At 37.2% G+C, this 18,031-nt stretch overlaps 2 protein-coding genes across 2 annotated transcripts in view; one reads left to right on the top strand and one right to left on the bottom strand.

The window, feature by feature from the left end:
- The first annotated feature begins 9,222 nt into the window (after positions 1-9,222).
- LOC147856615 (ATP-dependent 6-phosphofructokinase 6-like) lies at positions 9,223-15,460 on the top strand. The gene is made up of 14 exons (XM_087329072.1): positions 9,223-9,640; positions 11,423-11,469; positions 11,544-11,583; positions 11,800-11,865; positions 12,153-12,290; positions 12,953-13,111; positions 13,250-13,303; positions 13,391-13,459; positions 13,590-13,719; positions 13,809-13,849; positions 13,936-14,151; positions 14,243-14,291; positions 14,414-14,568; positions 14,866-15,460. The coding sequence occupies exons 1-14, from the start codon at positions 9,296-9,298 to the stop codon at positions 15,076-15,078; spliced, it is 1,722 nt and encodes a 573-aa protein (XP_087185198.1). The 5' UTR covers positions 9,223-9,295; the 3' UTR covers positions 15,079-15,460.
- Positions 15,461-16,978: 1,518 nt separating this feature from the next.
- LOC147856616 (cytochrome b6f complex subunit (petM)) overlaps positions 16,979-18,031 on the bottom strand; it is a 36,174-nt gene continuing 35,121 nt past the window's right edge. The window contains exons 2-3 of the mRNA XM_087329187.1: positions 17,757-17,839; positions 16,979-17,652 (exon numbers count right to left, since the gene is read on the bottom strand). Of these exons, the coding sequence (XP_087185313.1) occupies positions 17,232-17,621 (390 nt within the window). The 5' untranslated portion in view covers positions 17,622-17,652; positions 17,757-17,839 and the 3' untranslated portion in view covers positions 16,979-17,231. The remainder of the gene's footprint in view (positions 17,653-17,756; positions 17,840-18,031) is intronic.

Raw genomic sequence — 18,031 nt, forward strand, 5'->3', positions numbered from 1 at the left:
ATTTAGTATTTCATTGGGGATCATATCCTGCTTGCAATTCCCTAGTAATCTTTAATTTTTACTTGCAATTCTGATTATATATTTTAGGATGTTTTCAATTACCCCAATGCCAAAAACACGTTCATTGATATTTGATGGTTGAATCATATATAGAAATAATTCCAATTCTAGTAATGAAGACAAATTCTTCTATTGTTTATTGCAGAATCTTATTCTACTTGAAATTCCTCAATAAAATCATGTGCACGTAGAGCTTATATAGGCATGATATTGAAGTGACTCATAAATAACCAAATTAGTCAATTAGTCGAGGTTTACTTTATTATTATTAATTAAGTAGTCTAAAGAACATATTAAGAAAAGGTTAACCTAATTAGATTTTATAACCCAAATTTCTGAAAGTAATTAGCTTTAAGAAATCAGTAATACTTCATTATTAAAGTAATATTTGTATTTTCTAAATTACTATGTATATATTATAGTACGACATATTTGTTAGGGATATTTGGATGTGATGTCTATAAACATCTCCAAATTTGTTAATGTTTCTCCAAACTTATGATTGTGAGTGTGACATTGTGAACCACTTCAAGAAATCATTTCATGCCATTTCTCCTTGATTCTAATAACAAACCATTGTAACCATTTTGTTAAGTAAAATGGAGAAAAGCCTTGCTAAAGTTCAGAGGTTGAAAACAAGACACCACATAAATTGGAAACAAACTTATCATGAACTTAGAAATTTGATAGCTATGGTGACCTAAGCAAAGATAAAGATGAAACAATTTAAATAATGGACAAGTAGCTCTCAAATGTGCACAATTGTCTTGCAATGGGGGGTATAAGAAATGTGCTTGCAATCACAAATGAGCTCACCTAAGTTAAAACATGAGGGTTCAAGTTTTGGATCTAAATTGGACACACTCGATAATTTTCAAGTGTATGTACTTTGCGACTTTCATGTAATGATGTTAACAAACTTAAAGGAAGGCCTATTAACTTAATCAAAACATGTAGAAGACAAACTATGTTATAAGAATATGAAACACTTTTAATACTTAGACGCATGTTGAGTTGTTTCCTAGAACTTAGGTGCTTATAGTGAATATCATTTACCTATTCTTTCATAGAGCTTTAATAAACCTCACAATATTGTTATTCTCATATATGTGCTAGGATAACACTGAAGAAAAGACTTATTTTCTCAATTTATTAAAACATCATACTAATAAAAAGTTGGCAAGATTGACACCGACATGGTCTTTACTTTTTGTTTCACACAATTTTAATGAGCCCCATGAGTTTTTTTATTCTCATGTTCGTGAAAAGAAACGCCTATTTGTTTAGTTGGTTAAAGTGTTGTGCTAGTAATACAGAGCCTGCCCGATGGAGACTTGTATGCGCCATTATAGAATTTGCACAAATTTTACGTTAAACTTTTTCTCAAGGGTGGACATCATAGTTGTATATAGTGATATAATATATTCAAGAGTTCAATGAGAGCTCTAGTAATTGGGTTGGCTAAAGCTAGCCCCTTGCAAGTACATCTATACACCCCCATGAGTTTTTTATCCTCATGTTCATGAAAAGAAACACTTATTTGTTTGGTTGGTTAAAGTGTTGTGCTAGTAATACAAAGCTTGCCGATGGAGACTTGTATGGGCCATTATAGAATTTGCACAAATTTTACATTAAACTTTTTCTCATGGGTGGACATCATAGTTGTATATAGTGATATAATATATTCAAGAGTCCCCCCCTTGTCGATCTGGATTGGGACCCAGGGGATTTCAGATGGAAACATGATGATAGACTCCATCACTTCTTCGATTACACCACTAAATTGGGTCGGACTTTGCAACTGCAGCTGGGCAGCCCCCTTCGCAATGGCTGGCGAACATTGGGCATCCCCGATGAGGCGCTCATTACCTTTTGGAAAGGTCTCTGGTGCCTCCACATGCCTGAAAAGATCAAGCTCTTTTGGTGGCAGATCGGTCACAATGTGATGCCCGTTGGTGAATGGCTAGGTAAACGCGATGGCCCGTTAGGCTGCCCACTGTGCTCTCAACCTATTGAGACTCTAAGACATTGTCTGTGGGATTGCCCTCAAGCTCAAAAGATCTGGGATAGAGTGACTCGCCTCCTTGCGGCATGTGAAGTTGAAGGAACAGCCTCGTGGAGCGCTGCGGCATGGATTGGTCACTCAGTCGAAGGGTGGACGGACACCGTCAATGCGGATAGTTGGTGCTATGTATGCACGAGAGGCAAAATCGTCAAGATCCGTTTCGAAAGAGGCTTGCAGCCCGCATCCCCTAGGTTTCCAGAAATCTGGATGCTGATTGCAGGTTTCACCTTGTGGTACATATGGAAAGCGCGTTGCCTCAAGGTTTTCCAAGGTACGGTACGGCCCCCGGAGGAAGTGATCATGGACATATGGTTCGCGATTATCAGCTGCCTACGAGGGCAACTGGAAGAGATTTGCAGCCACTCCAACGACGTGATCTCTGCCCGGTTGCGCTTTTGGCAGAAATGGAGGAACACACCTATGGTGATGCAAGGCGAGAGTGGCCCGAGGTGGAATTACTAGCCCCCACGCTGGTTGTTTCCTACTCACCTGCCACCCTCTCTTCGTTGTAGGCCCCAAGAGCCAACTCATACTAGGCAACATTGAAGGCCATCGCCTTAGATATAGGTAGCTTCTTACATTAAGTTAGGCCGCAAGGCATTGTAAGTAGGCTGATCTTCTTTTACTTGATTGGAGGTAGACTCCCTGATGTGTGTATAAGTCTCCTTGTAGACTCTCTATGTAATAATCCTTCCTAACTAATGGGAAAGTAGCTTCATTTTGGAAAAAATAAATAAATAAATAAATTATATATATATATATATATTCAAGAGTCCAATGAGAGCTCTAGTAATTGGGTTGGCTAAAGCTAGCCCCTGCGAGTACATCTATACACCAGTGAGTTGTGCTAATAATGGTGAATTTGTTGCTTGAAAACATACATTATATGTTTAATGAAGATTGTTGAACTAGTGTTGCACACTAATACTTTGTGAGTCGCTATTTTTTCAAACATCAAAAAGATAAATTGTAGGTGTAGAATATGTAACGTGTCTAATTCCTTGGATGCATTCAAGCTCAAGCCAACCCTCTCGACTACATCTATGAGTTATTGTGTTTATGCTAATAATGATAACTTTGTTGCTTGGAAATATTTATTGTATGCTTAATGAAGATAATATAATGTGATCATCGCAAGTAGTTCCCATGTTTATCGCCTAAAAGTAAGTTGTACTGTAAGAATATGCATCAGATTTGTAACATTGGAGTAAATGGAAAGTAGTTTCCGATTGACAAGTGGTAGAGCATTATATTTAGACTCAATGTGTTACATTCATGCTTTCCACACATTGTCAATTTGGTTCTCTCTCTTCATGAATTCATCTCATAACCACAATGTGTACTTTTCTTCACAACGAGTATTAGCGAAATTCTTGAGCATCAAGAGCCACTACTCAATTCCACACATAGTGTAAAACCCAAAATGTTCACTTTTGGTCAAATTTTTTACAAGTACTTAAAATATCAGTTCTAAAATGTGTCAATATTCTAAAACATATTTACTGTGTAGAACATGTGTTTTTAAAAAACTAGGCCTTAAATTTGAAGACATGCGCCACTATTGTTTACACTAATGCTATAGTCAAAGTCCAAAGTCCATCTACCTCCATAATTGCATGCAAAATTTGTATCACCACCATCTTCGCAAAAAGGGAGAAAAATTTCTCAAAATCTATATATATTTTATTGTTTGAATCCCTCGCTACCAAGTGCACTTTGTATATCATATTTGAGTTTTCCATACTCGGGTTACAATTCCACTTACATGGCAAAGCCTACGTATCATTTGGTAATTGTAGCATTACCCAAATATGATTCATGTTTATTGACTTTGTGTTCCTTTTCATGGCAAGTTCCCGCTTTGACTTGTGGTCGATCATCATAGCCTCTCTATTGCAAGATAGTTCTCCCATATCCATCAACATCACATGATCATTTCCTAGACAAAACGTGCTCAACAAATGCAATTGTATGGAAAACCTTCTTTCTTACATATGGTTGAATGTTGGGTTCCTCTTTGTAAAACAAGCCATGATATCATTGGATCCTCTCTTATTGTTGGTGTCCATAGCCACATTAGGTCTATGTGGTTTATTGATCTCTCCTAGCACTAGTGATATGCCTTTGGTCCATTGGTGTCCTTTTCAAAATGATCAAGATCACCTTTAGTCAATCAAATTTGCTAGATCACTCTATCATCCAATCATCTCAACAATTTTTCCTTGCTCACCACCACCATCACAATCAATACCACTTATCTAATCAATATATTTGGTTGCATGAGCTAGAGCCTTCAAATGCTTCCACTACATTACCGCCTGAAGTAGACAATCTTCATCCTTTGATCAATGGGACAAAAAGGGCAACCTTTCGGCCATGTACTCCTTTCCCTGACACCTTGATGCAACTCCCTGCAATAGAAGACTATTTCATTAATTTCAATTACGACCCTTTTTATAAGATCCCACATTCAATATCAAACATTGGCATTGGGTTCACAACCAATGGAAAATGCAGTTTCTACACTTCAATTCAAGCTTCTCTTTGAGCATATGAACATATGCTTCACAATAAAAAAAAATCATTGATGATCATAGTCCAACATTTTCCCACTCGAAAGCTTTTTTATCCCCTTCAAGACCTTTGGTTTTCTCGATGAGAGGTTGATGATGTGGAAAATGGTATATACGACTTCAACCAAATACTCACAAGCAATATAGGCATGTTGTAACATCAACAATACATTATATTGGATTGTCTTATTCATCCTTTCTACTACATGTTGAAGTGGAGCATAGACAGTTGTGAGCTCTTATGAATCTCTCCATTTTCACTAAAAATCTAGAGTTTGTAGAAGTTGAATTCCAAACACCCCTCTTTCCTTGTATTGTTTATGAGGGTAACAAAGAATCACACTCCTAATAATGAGACGATCGGAATTGATCCACACACGTCAAAAGTGTACCGACTAAGTAGGTCCATGGTAATTTCCGCATGCATGTTCTGGATGTTCTTTGTCTGCTTCTTAGGATACATTACTCATACACCCAAATGTTGGAAAAGGTTGGTGGGGGCTTCAGTTTCAACATTTGATTGGTTTGGCCATGTGACAATTCTTTATACGATTGATTCATCATTGTTCACATTGAGACAATATACAATGTTTCATTGGCCATTGCAACTATAAGATTCCCCTTCACAAACATTGAATGTTTGTTTGACAAATAACACATGATATCCAATTATATTAAATCAACCAACTAACAACACACTCTTTGTTAGCTTAAGTATCCTCTCAAAACATTTCCCATGTTTAGAAACCTCTAGAAGAAAAATCAATCCAATCATACTTTTCCCTTCCCTTTTCTATAAAACAAATGTTTAGAAACCTTTGGAAGAAAAATCAATCCAATCATACTTTTCCCTTCCTTTTTCTATTGAACACGGATTACTGTTCGGATATAACCTATGCAATTTTAGTAGTGAAAATAGATTGTATGATAAAAAAGGATATTTTTTCAAATAAGACAGAACTTTAGGTAGGTTGAAACATATCCATATTGAAGAAATTGAAGACCGATTATATAATCTCTCGTTGTGTGAGCGGATTGTCGAAGTGGGAATACTTGCTCATCCAATCAATATGAAACACAATGGAGCCAATCCAATGAATTATCTTGATTTCTGGGGGGGGGGTGCTTCTTCTAGTATCCCATACCTTAGTTGTAGCCATTTGTGAATACATTTGTTGGATGGGAGGGTCTCCCTTGTGTTAGTGAAATCTAGCCCAACCAACTATACCATAACGAGACAACTTGAGATGGAACATTTTATAAAAGGCTTCCCAATTGAGATGGAGCACCAATTCATCCTCGTATTTAAACTCTTATTATCATAAGAGTTTAATACTAGTAGGATTTTTAAATAAATGAAAACCAACCAGTTTATCAAACATCTAGATTGTGGCTAGAATTGCTAAAGTTGTTTCCTATCTAATGCACACACACCACCCTGCATACGTTGTCCATTGAAATGAAACACATAACATGGAGGCAAGAATTTGGATATGAATACAAAATATGTATAGCTAACGAGTCTCAATAAGACGTGATTCAAGATTGACATCAACCTACATAAAAAAAAGGTTGTCATCATTTCTGGAAAGATAATATAAAGGGCATCAATTTTGGCTTATTCTAGAAGAATATTCGTCGGATAACAATTTATGCACAAATAGTATTTCATAAATGGTTCCAACCAAAATACTTGCTTACTTGCAATATAGACATTTGTTCAAAGTCGTGTAGAAGCCCCTCATTTAACTTCTTCGTGTGTAAATGTATGCACATGTAATTACAACACACAAAATGTTTCAATCCAAATTTTTTTGGAAGTTCATGGGGACCACAACAAAGTTGAACTACCACTACATGTGTCGAGATCCCAACAATCGCATTATATCTATTTAGATCGAGTCAACATGTTATCAAATGTTAAGTATAGGATAAATGTTGACCTTACAAACAAGATGATGCATGTTGCACCCTTTAAAGCGCACCAGATGATGTACATATACTATATATGGTCACTCAAAATTTCAAGTTCTTAGGTGTGGAGTACCATGGTGTATCAAAGTAAAAATGTGTTCAACAAGCGAATATCATGTTGTCTTTAGAATATTTACAATATGCCAAGACGTTGTTTTTTCCCGATGAGAGAAGGTGACTTCATAAAAGAGTAACTTGTTTATCTCTTGTACGTACAATTTAGTGTAATAGACCTTGTTTAATACTACATTTTATTTATTTATTTATTTTTTCCTTGAAAGATTTTCTTCAATAGTATTAAAAATATCGAAAAAATACAAGTAAAAGTTATCTGCCCGTAGGCTTACAACGTAATGTATGTACACCTAAACCTGTACATACAAAAACAACTTATACAGGGTTGTTGAACCTTAAACGGTACATTAGCATGTTGGTTTTGTATCAAGAAAGGGTCCATGGAAGATGATAATTCCATTGAGGTATTTGATTTGTCACTACAAAGAGAGGCATCTTCCTCCATAAGTGAAGAATCTTCATCCGTCTTTTATGAATATATTCTGGAGAATCGCACATGTTATCATATTGCCCACGAACCACTGTCAACAATGTTTCCCATACCTCTGGAAGACCAAGCTTTGTGGCATCTTAAAGTCGACTGCATCTAAATTTCCATAATACCCATAATGTTATCGTAGTCACAGTTTTCCAGATCTTGACAGATCGCACCTACTTTCGAGGTTGTTGAAATGGACTAACTGATATCAATCTTCTATTATGTACCGTCATGGCCTCTGTATATCATATGCCTCATAAAACATCAAGCTAGAGTGTAAAATTCCCCACACCGCTGCTCCCCATGAGAACAAGCAACCAACATTGACTGTTAGGAATAAAGAAATAACTTTATTCCATACTTGCTGAGCCAAGGGACAAGACCAAGGGGCATGCTTAGTAGTCTCCGCCATTGCATAGCAAAATCCACATTCCCTGAGATTATGTGCTACATTCCCTTTTAATGTCTGGCCAACTAGTAATACTACATTTTAAAATAAGAGTGGAGGCAAAAGAATTAGTTACGAGCAAATATGATACCCACCAAATGACTATGAGCTCAAATTCAATGAGCAATATATGTTGTCTATGCTTTTTATTTACATGTAAGTATAGATTGACACATATGTGATATTCGAATGCCCCACGAATGTGAATATGTCAATCTATGCTTGTAAGCTTGTGTTAAGTTATGGATCCACTATTGAATTGCTCAAAGATCATTGTTGCCATTTCTAATTGGATCCTTTCCAACAAAAACTAACAAATGCGCCACTTCTACTAAAATCAATAAATAATACAATTAAAAAACCCTCGCTCGCATCTTGGAAAAATGGTGAGCATGAAACTTTACGTAATTCAAAAGGGTGGTGCTTACCCTGACTATAAAAAACAAATTCAAGATAATGGTGGTTATCAAATGCCATCAAATGAATGTATCTTGGTATTCTAATTATGAAACAAACATTTAAAAACAAATGCAGTAGTGTTTTATTGGAGGATGGAAAATAGCGTATTAACATACAACATATTGAATTGTTTTTGTTTCCCATGTCCATTGGTTTCCTTTTTCAATAACTCAACCTAATTCACAAATACAATGATCTCTTCCTAAAATTTAAATGATATATGTATAGTCATGATATTAAATGTCAATAGTTCATGAAATTATCCTTTTTTGCATCGTTCTAAAAATACAACATGGTTTTCAATATGACCACACACATTGCATTATTGTGCAACTTCATATTACTAAACTGATGAACATTAAACAAATAAATTTGTAGTTTAATTCGATGTTCAAGACTTGACAAATGTGTATGTAATTGGTCTACATACAATACAATACAATACAATACAAGACTGAAAACTGTTGGCACACACAATTGCATCAATTTAGACCCCTATATATATATATATATAATGCATAGTACGTAATACACTCGAATGCATCGGCAAACATTCATTTCCATACGAATGCGTATGTTATCAAAACATTCGTACGTTTATTATTATTATTACAAGTTTTACCTGAACTTTCTTACCTTGAAAAAGACTTTAATGTTTACAATAAATAATGAATACAAAAGTATGTATGGTATTTACCATACGTTGAGGGTGTTTTCCATACTCGAGAAAGGATTGAAACATTCGTGAATGCGAATGCATGCACGTATGCTTCATACTATGATATAATGAATGTTTAAGATGGACGATGAAGAAAACAGAATGTCATGCGTGCGTTGTCACGTGCCGCACGTGTGGAGAGTAGGCCCCCCCCCATCTCTTCATTTATGACCACATCACGTGACAGCACTTTGACCCATTTTGCTCGTGAGAAGATCCGCTTCCGTTTCCTCCACGAAACAAGCAACCCCCCCCAAGAAAGCAAAATACAGTGCGAGAGAATAAAGCCTGCTCCCTTTTTAAAACCCTAACCCTAACCCTAACCCTAAAAACTCGGTTTCCTGAACGCAAATACAGCGCTCTTCAGTTCTTCTGTAGTTGTCTCCCTCTCCCTCTCTCTGTCTCTGTCTCTCTCTTTCTTTGTGCGCACCTGTAATAATATCCAATGGCTTCTCTCATGATACCTTACTCCGTTTGCTGCGATGTACGATCCCGCAGAGAAAGGTTCTCCTCTGGCCTAGTATCCTACAACAGAACTCTGCAGATTGGGATTTCCAAGAACCTCAGCTGTAGCCGAGTTCAGCAGAGAAATCTGACAGGAGAACAGCAACAGCAACAGCAGCAGCAGCAGCAGAAGAAGAAGAAGAAGAAGAAGAAGAACGCGAAGGTGACTGAGTGTTCAATCCATGGATCGATCGGTGTTCATCCGACCATCAACGACTCGGATTCAGAAGGGCCTCCGGCTTTTGAAGATGTTCCTCATCTCTCCAACTACCTTCCTCATCTACCTGTAAACACTCTCCTATTTTCTTTCCTCTTGTACAAATTTATGCTGTGCACCCTTTTTTAATACCTTCTGTAATTTTTACTCTTCCCTGCACTCTTTTTCTTGACATTCGGTTTTGGTTGATTTTATTCCTCCTTTTGGAATTCGCTTCTTCTTCTGATTTTCTATGATTTTGAATCAAATCTTTTTTTTTTAGGACTCCCTCTTTTCTTGATTTTCATTGTAGTTTTCGGAATCGATTAAGTAAAGATATTAGAATATACGTACGTACATACATGTATATGTATATGTGAATACGTAAGCATGTATGTAGTTTCGCATGTACGTACGTAAAGAGATTAGAATATACATATGTGCATACATATATTCTGTGTGAGTGTGTAAGCATGTTATTCTTCCTTTTTCTGATTTACATATGAAAGTTGGATTAATTCTGGATTGTGTAAAACATTCTGTATGCCTTCTTGTTACTGCTTTCATTACATATTCTAAAATTGCTTAAGTAGATAGATGAATGGAACTCCTGGATCAGAATGCAAATGTACGTGTGTGTTCTCTTCTTATGTGTAAATTTTAAGAAAAGATGATCTTAGGAAAGAAGGCAGATTAATCTTGAATTTTTTAGTTAAAAAAGAAGATCTTAGGAAAATTTAGTTCAATATTGAGTTGATCAGATTCATGTTTAAAATACAAGCCAGAAGAAGATCATAGTAAAGGGTGATCGTATGCATGTTTCCTTATTTTCTGTTATGTCTTTGGCAAAAAAATTGGTGTGGCGAAATCTTACAGAAAGGGCCTTCAATCTGGGCTTGGTTGATTCTTTGTTTAATCCATAAGTTAGGAGAATCTCTCAGGAAAAGGAGGGAGATCAGTGTTGTTCTAAATATCGGGCTTATATTTAGAACATATGCAAGGTCAAGATCAGGAAAAGGAGCATCAAAAAACCTCTACTGATCAGATAGAATGTTTATAACATAAGCATGGAGACGAAGACCTTTGTAACATGGGGGCCAATATTGGATTGATAATATTCATGTTAAAATAAACAACTTCTATATACAGAAAAGTAAGATGCTAAACGATACAAATGCATAAGTTGGCTTGTCATTTGGTAATGATTATTGAGATGGTTTTAACATCATGAAATGCATAATTCGATGTATAAGATGCATGGTGATGGGAGGACATGGTGTCTAATCTCAGTCGGTATGGTGGAACGAGGAAATGATAAAATGCTCCAATTTTATTTGGGTTTCCTTGGGCAGCTCAGACATGGCGAGCAATTTTCTTCATAAGCTGGCACTGGCATACTGTCGTGGACAATTCCTCGATCTCGCCCATCATCCTTCACATAAATTTGCAAATTCTGTTGGACCTAAGTATGAGAAGTTCTTGTCTTGTTTCTATTTCTGGCTGGTGGTAGGAAACTCTGAGTTGGCCTATTGGTTTGCAAGTACTACAGGTGTGTAGATGTACATGTACCTCTGTCTTGGTATGCATCCATCATTCGAGAAGCACATGAAATGATACTTGTACTAGGCCATATTTGTTGGAATAGGCTCATTGGAGTGATCCAGGTCTTTGGGCATAGAGTTTCCTTGGATCTTGCGATGTTACAGTGTTCTTTTCATCATCTTGGAGGGGTATATAGCATTTGATGGTAGATCAAGCAGAGATGCCATCGGTTCTTGCAGAATGGTTTTAGAGAGTTTGCTATAGTGTTTCTGATAATGTTTTCCTTTGGATCATTGTAGTTGATTGGTAATTACTTTTGTGCTATTGCAGACATATCCAAGTCCGCTCAATTATAATCCTGCTTATGCAACGGGAAGGTATTCAAACCACTAATCTGTTGCTACATTTTTAAAGTTTAATGGCTTCTGACAGTTTCTTCTTCTTATTACAGACACTACTTTGTTGGCCTAGATGATGTGGTTGCAAGAAATGTAAGCAACTTTTTCTTTATTGCTTTAAGTTGTATTGTATTTGTAATGTGTCAAAGTTTGTTTTAGAACCTACTGGAATCATATGTTAAGGTCTAGTTTGAATGCTGTCATTTCACTGAAGCCTTTATTGCTTTAGTAGGGGTCATATCTTAGTGGAGATATTGGAAAGTTGGTTTTGAAATCTACTGAAATTGTGTGTTGTGCTCTTCTTGGAAGGTTGTCACTTCACTGAAATCTCCAGGACATGGTCAGCATTTTCGACGGGCTGGTCCAAGGGAGAAGGTGTGTATCCATTTCATATTATCAATCTCATGTTTCTTTACTTTTTCTTGCTTGCAAAAAATATGTTGTCTCCGTATCTCATTCTACCCCACTTCAAGATTGGATTTTCGAGTTGATATTGTTTACTTTTTATGATTTATTTTGCATTTTGTATTTCCTATTGTGAATGCTATTTGTCTAAATAGACAAATAACTCTTAATCGTCCTTCATTCGACTTTTGATTTCCATTTTCTATTCAGACTCCAATTTTGTTCCTTATCCTTAATTGTTGATGGTCACAACACAGGTGTACTTCAAATCAGAGGAAGTCAAAGCTTGTGTCGTGACTTGTGGAGGACTCTGTCCTGGGTTGAATACCGTCATTCGAGAAATAGTATGTGGTTTATGGAATCAATATGGAGTTCGAGATATCATTGGCATTGAAGTAAGTTGGAGGTGGTGCATCAGACATAGCCTTTTATGAGAATTCGCAGTACCTTCTCTATATATTTCCAACTTATGCTGCTTTCTGACCTATGTTGTGCCATTAGATGGGAAATATAAAGGGTTTCTTGCAAATTTGGTAGGTTAGTATATTGTGGTCTTCTAAAGGTATATATTATTGGTTATGCTTATTATGGCATCTATTTCTGAGTGTCTGCATGCAGGGAGTCTCATCATACAAGACCACTAATCTGCCTTATTCTATATGCTCTCATTCTCATTTCATTGATTTTCCACTTTCCACAAGTAGATTCTTATGGTTTGGGCATTTCTTTGAAGATGCTATTAACCGTAAATTGTCAGGATGTCAGGATGCTCCTCATGTGCCAATAGGTCTACACTCAATTTTAAATACTCATGTTACATAAAGGATATGAATCTTCCACTGTAATTTGGGAAGCTAAAATTATTCTTCTCTACAATGATATTTTTTCTACTGGAGTGTCATTTTAAATAACAGAAATCTTGTGAGCAGAGAATATGAGTCCTTTTAGTGAAGCGTAATCGAAGTTTTCGCAATTTTCTACATGTCTGAGGATAACATCACAGTAAGGAAATAATTCATGTTCGTATCTGTGGTATTGATGTCTTGTCGGATTACAGGGAGGCTATCGAGGATTTTATGCCCGAAATACTTTACCTTTAAATCCAAAAATAGTCAATGATATCCATAAACGTGGAGGGACTGTACTTGGAACATCTCGAGGTGGACATGACACCATCAAAATTGTGAACAGTATTGAAGATCGTGGAATCAACCAAGTATGTTAAATTTCAAATTTTACTTTGTTTGGAATTAGTATTTTCTTTTATGCTTAACATGTATGTTGTGTCTTGTTTTCTTGGTCTGCAATATGTATACCTATCATGTAAACAACAAGTAACACAGCTATTTTGAAGGTTTATGTCATTGGAGGTGATGGAACCCAGAAGGGTGCCAATGCCATTTATGAGGTGATTCTCAATTTCTTGGTAAAGTTTTATTTTAGTAATTTCCCCTGGAAGAGAATACTCAAATCAATTCGTTTTACCCAACTACAGGAGGCGCGTAAGCGGGGATTGAAGGTTGCTATTGCAGGAATACCAAAGACGATTGACAATGATATTGCTGTAAGTCAAGGCTTGAGGTCGATATCAAGCACCCTTAGTACTCCGTTTCAAGCACTTGTTTTTAAATGCTTTTTTAGAACATTAGGATTTAGTACAATTCTTCAATTGGTTAGATTTTTCGTGAATTCAGGTGATTGACAGATCATTTGGGTTTGATACTGCTGTTGAAGAAGCCCAACGGGCCATCAATGCAGCCCACACCGAAGCAGAGAGTGTGCATAATGGCATTGGTCTTGTGAAATTGATGGGTCGATACAGTGGTATGTGTGTGATTGCAGTCATGTGAGTCAACCGAATGAAATCATTCTTATGAAGGCTCTAAATGCAACAAATGATGCATTTTTTACAGGGTATATTGCAATGTATGCAACTCTGGCTAGTAGAGATGTGGTAAATATACATGGTGGTTATAAAAGATATAATGGTTCAACTCTATAAGAGTTTCTTCTGATTGATTGTGTATCTCTTGTTGGAAGGATCTTTGCTTGATACCAGAAGTGCCATTCTATTTGGAAGGCGAGGGTGGTTTATATGAATTTGTTGAAAGACGTTTACAAGAGAATGGACATATGGTAATAGTGGTGGCCGAAGGGGCCGGGCAAGAACTCATGGAAGCAAGTTCAACTTTACGTGATGCATCTGGAAACCAATTGCTTCATGATATTGGCTTGTGGCTCTCTCAGAAGCTCAAGGTATGTTTACATTACATGCCTCATGCTGCATGCATGCTTTTTAAATATTTTCTGAAGTTCATAACCACATTGATGACTTTATTTATATTAGGGTCGCTTCCTTGCAACCAAAAAGGAGATTCTAAACTTGAAATACATAGGTAGGACTGTAAATCTTATATTAACACCGGATAACACGTGAAATGCGACTATGGTTATAGAACTTGAAAAGCATCTGATGATTAAATCATGCACGTGTTTCATTGCTTGGCAAATTTTGCAGATCCAACGTATATGATTCGTGCTATTCCAAGCAATGCGGCAGATAATGTCTATTGCACTTTGCTGGCTCAGAGTGGTATTCATGGAGCAATGGCAGGGTACACTGGTTTTACTGTGGGGCCTGTCAATGGCCGACATTGTTACATTCCTATTACGGTATGCTCCATGTTAAAATGTGCTTTTAATGGAAAAACGACCACCAAAATAGCCATTCTAAGATATTATGGGAATACTCCTGCCTCGTGAAGCTATCAGAATAATATTGTTTGTTATGTTTTGGAAATACTATGCAAAAGGTCTGGGTATCCTGGTGATTTTGCCTTTTCTTGTCTCTGAATGGGTAGTAAGTGCCATGGATGGATGGTGGAATCATGTTAAACATGGATTTTGTGAATACATAAAAGTCTTGTATTTGAATCACGTAATCTTATCATGCGATTGAATATGTCGCAGAGGGTAACAGAGAAGCAGAACCGTGTCAATATTGCAGACAGGATGTGGGCACGACTACTCTCTTCCACTAACCAGCCAGCTTTCATAGAGGCTGATGAGCGAAATAAGGAATCAAAGATCATTACCAATGGTTCAGCTCAAAATACAAATGGGGCTATTCCAAAGGTTGACATCTTGCCCGAGGCTGCATCATTTGTGAACGAGGGGAAATAATAAGAGTACTTACCAGAATCTTTTAACTTGATATTGTTATTGGAAGTTGTTTCCCATGTTCTTGGGACTCTTGAAAGGGTCTAGAGTGATGGATTTGCCACTTTAGCACTATAGAGATGGGCTTATACTCAGGGTTGCATATTAAAAACTAGTACCTAGATATGAGGAGGTGGATAGAGAACCTTCTCTGTTCTCCCTCTCAATTGTTGCGGAACTGTATACTACACAAGGCTAGGTTTGTACAATGTAGATGTGGAAATAATGCCCATCAAGATTTCGACTCATCCGCAAAGTCTTGGGGGGAATTACATATGGTTTTCCTCAAAATGTAATAAAAATATTTCAAATCACTTAAATAAAACGAGAGATTTTTTATTCTTTAGAGTCTTGCATTCTGGTGTTCTGGGTGGTTAATTGTAATGGAAATGATTAGGAATGAATTACTGAAAACAATAATCCTCACGATTAAATTTAAGACAATTCATCAACGTGATATCAATGGCCTACATTAACCGTACTGTACCGAAGGGCCAAATTAGTTCTCTATTGGTGTGCATGCAACAGAAAACACTGGTGCTTCTTGTAAATACGTTTTTTGTTTCTTTCCACTTAACTGGGCATGATTCAAGCATATCAACTTTCTAAATAGGAAAAATCAAGGATTTTTTAATATATAGTGCAAGCTGCCCAAATAATGGATATGGTTTAGTGTGAGTGAAGCAGCACAATAAATGGTGCTCTGTAGAGTTAACTGGTACTTTTTGTACTGTAAATTTTTTGCAATTTTTGTTTCTCTACTCAACTGGGTATGATTTAAGCGTATGTGCTTTCGAAATAGAAAAAATCAAGGATGTTTTGATAGGGGGAGAAAGGCTTCCCAATTCATGGATAAGGTTTCTATATCACTTGGATGAAAGTGGACTGGTTTGACGAAAGCAATTTGCATGCTGATGGGTTGGTTAATCTCTGGCTCTCTTATTGACTCCTAGTCAAGACAAACATTTTTCCCACTATGTTTTTCTCTTCTTTATGAAAGTGGATCTTCCCAAATAGATGGTGTTTTAGCTATTAGAGTGGTCGCCATATTGATCGAAGCCTTCTGCATTGTCATTGATAGCTGTGTCCCTCTCTATATGTACATGAAACAATGGGGGAGCTCAAAACTAATCAAGGTTGGGTAGGACAGAGAAGCCAATCAGTGGCTCTCTCAATCCCTCCTGTCCACCTCCTGATTGTGATGCCCTTACCACCATCTAGTTGATATGTGATTTCATCAACACCAATACCCTATAATCATGAATAGTTGTTAGATTCCTCTATAACAAGACCAATGGAAGTTATTCAAGGTTGGGCGAAGTACTAGCTACCCACAACCTCCCTTCCTGTATTGTGCATCTCTTGGCATGTTGCCCTTCCAATCATCCTCTTCATGAACTTGCTACCTATTCAAATGCTGCCTTTTCCCACCATGCAGGGAAACCCTCTTGTAAGATGTTGTCAAACCTAATACATTAGATACTCAAACTTTGATGGCATCTTTCAAATTCGCAACAGGGTTTGTTGCTAAAACGATGATTAACAGTTGTACAATATAATGAGGACACTATCACTAAGAGATGCATGAAAATTATGGTGATGTAAAAACAAAGTCTCACAATGCATACACTACAGCTCGCAACAAGTCATGGCTGAAGTTCCCTTAAGTACCAGTGATATCCAAACTGATAACAATTACAACAGCAATGACGATGAAGAAAATGATGACAAAGACCATGAAGTAGAGTTAGAGCTAGAACCTCATTTCCATGTTCTGGGATTAATGTTATAAGGAGACACAACCTTCACAATTAAAGGGAATTTTAACAAGACTCACCGTCCAGGATATGTATACACCAGAAACTACTAAAAAGCATAAAAATTTACAAAACTAAAACATCTTTTTTTTTCAAACTGTTTTGGCAATAAGGTCATGTATGGTACAAGCCTCTCCTATATATGGAAATTACAATGCTTTGCCATGTCCATAGGGTCAGGCTTGACACCATGATGACAACAATTAACGATGACGACGATTATGATAATGATGAAGAATTAGAATTAGGGTTTAGGATCCCATAGTCATACCGAGATCATCGAGTTTTTTCCATTGTTTTTTACTCGGCTTCAGCCTCGGCCTCCTCGACCACAGCTTCAATACGAAGAAGAACAAAACCAAGAGCAATCCCGACGAGAACCAAGCCGCTCATTATGGGAACAATGCGAGAGATCTCTGCTGCGATATTGCAAGAAGCGGACATAGCTCCTCCTTTCCTTCCATTCTTTCCTGAAGAGGAAACCCTAACCCTAGCTCCCATGGCAGCAAATCCTTCCTCCGTGCTCGCTGCTAATCCTAACCTACTCACGTGGCTCTCCGCCTTCATCCCAGCAAATGAAGCAAGCTTCATGACAGATCTCCTCTGGGTCTTGTTCACAGAGCTTGGTTCCTTCACAGAGGTGCTCATGACAGCGACATTTGCTGCTGACATCATCATCATGGTTGCCATGGGGATTCTTCTCTCTTCAGAGCTTCAACAACTAAGAGGCAAGCAAACAAACAACAGAGAGAATCAAACGGAGGAAGAAGAGAAGCAAATGATGGATGGATGAACGGATAGATAGGTAGATAGGTCTCTGCTTACCTTCGATGTGACTCGGGTGGGTTGGGTGAGGAATGCTGAGAGAGAGAGGATCGAAAGGTAGCTATGGTGGATGAGCTGATCTGATCTGATCACACGCCTGATGGTCTTCTTCTTCTTCTTCTTCTTCTTCTTCTTCTTCTTCTGAGGGCATGGTGGTTCACATCCATACATTCGTTGATAAAAAGGATAAGACCCAAAAACCTTTTCTTGCTTGGCTCTGAATGGATGAGCTTCTCTCTCTCTCTCTAAACTACTTCACATTTTTATCCTTAGAG

This window comes from Azolla caroliniana, unplaced genomic scaffold (assembly GCF_043228905.1).
Source record: "Azolla caroliniana isolate FFs.n. ecotype wild unplaced genomic scaffold, voAzoCaro1.0.p SCAF_13, whole genome shotgun sequence".
NCBI lineage: Eukaryota > Viridiplantae > Streptophyta > Polypodiopsida > Salviniales > Salviniaceae > Azolla > Azolla caroliniana.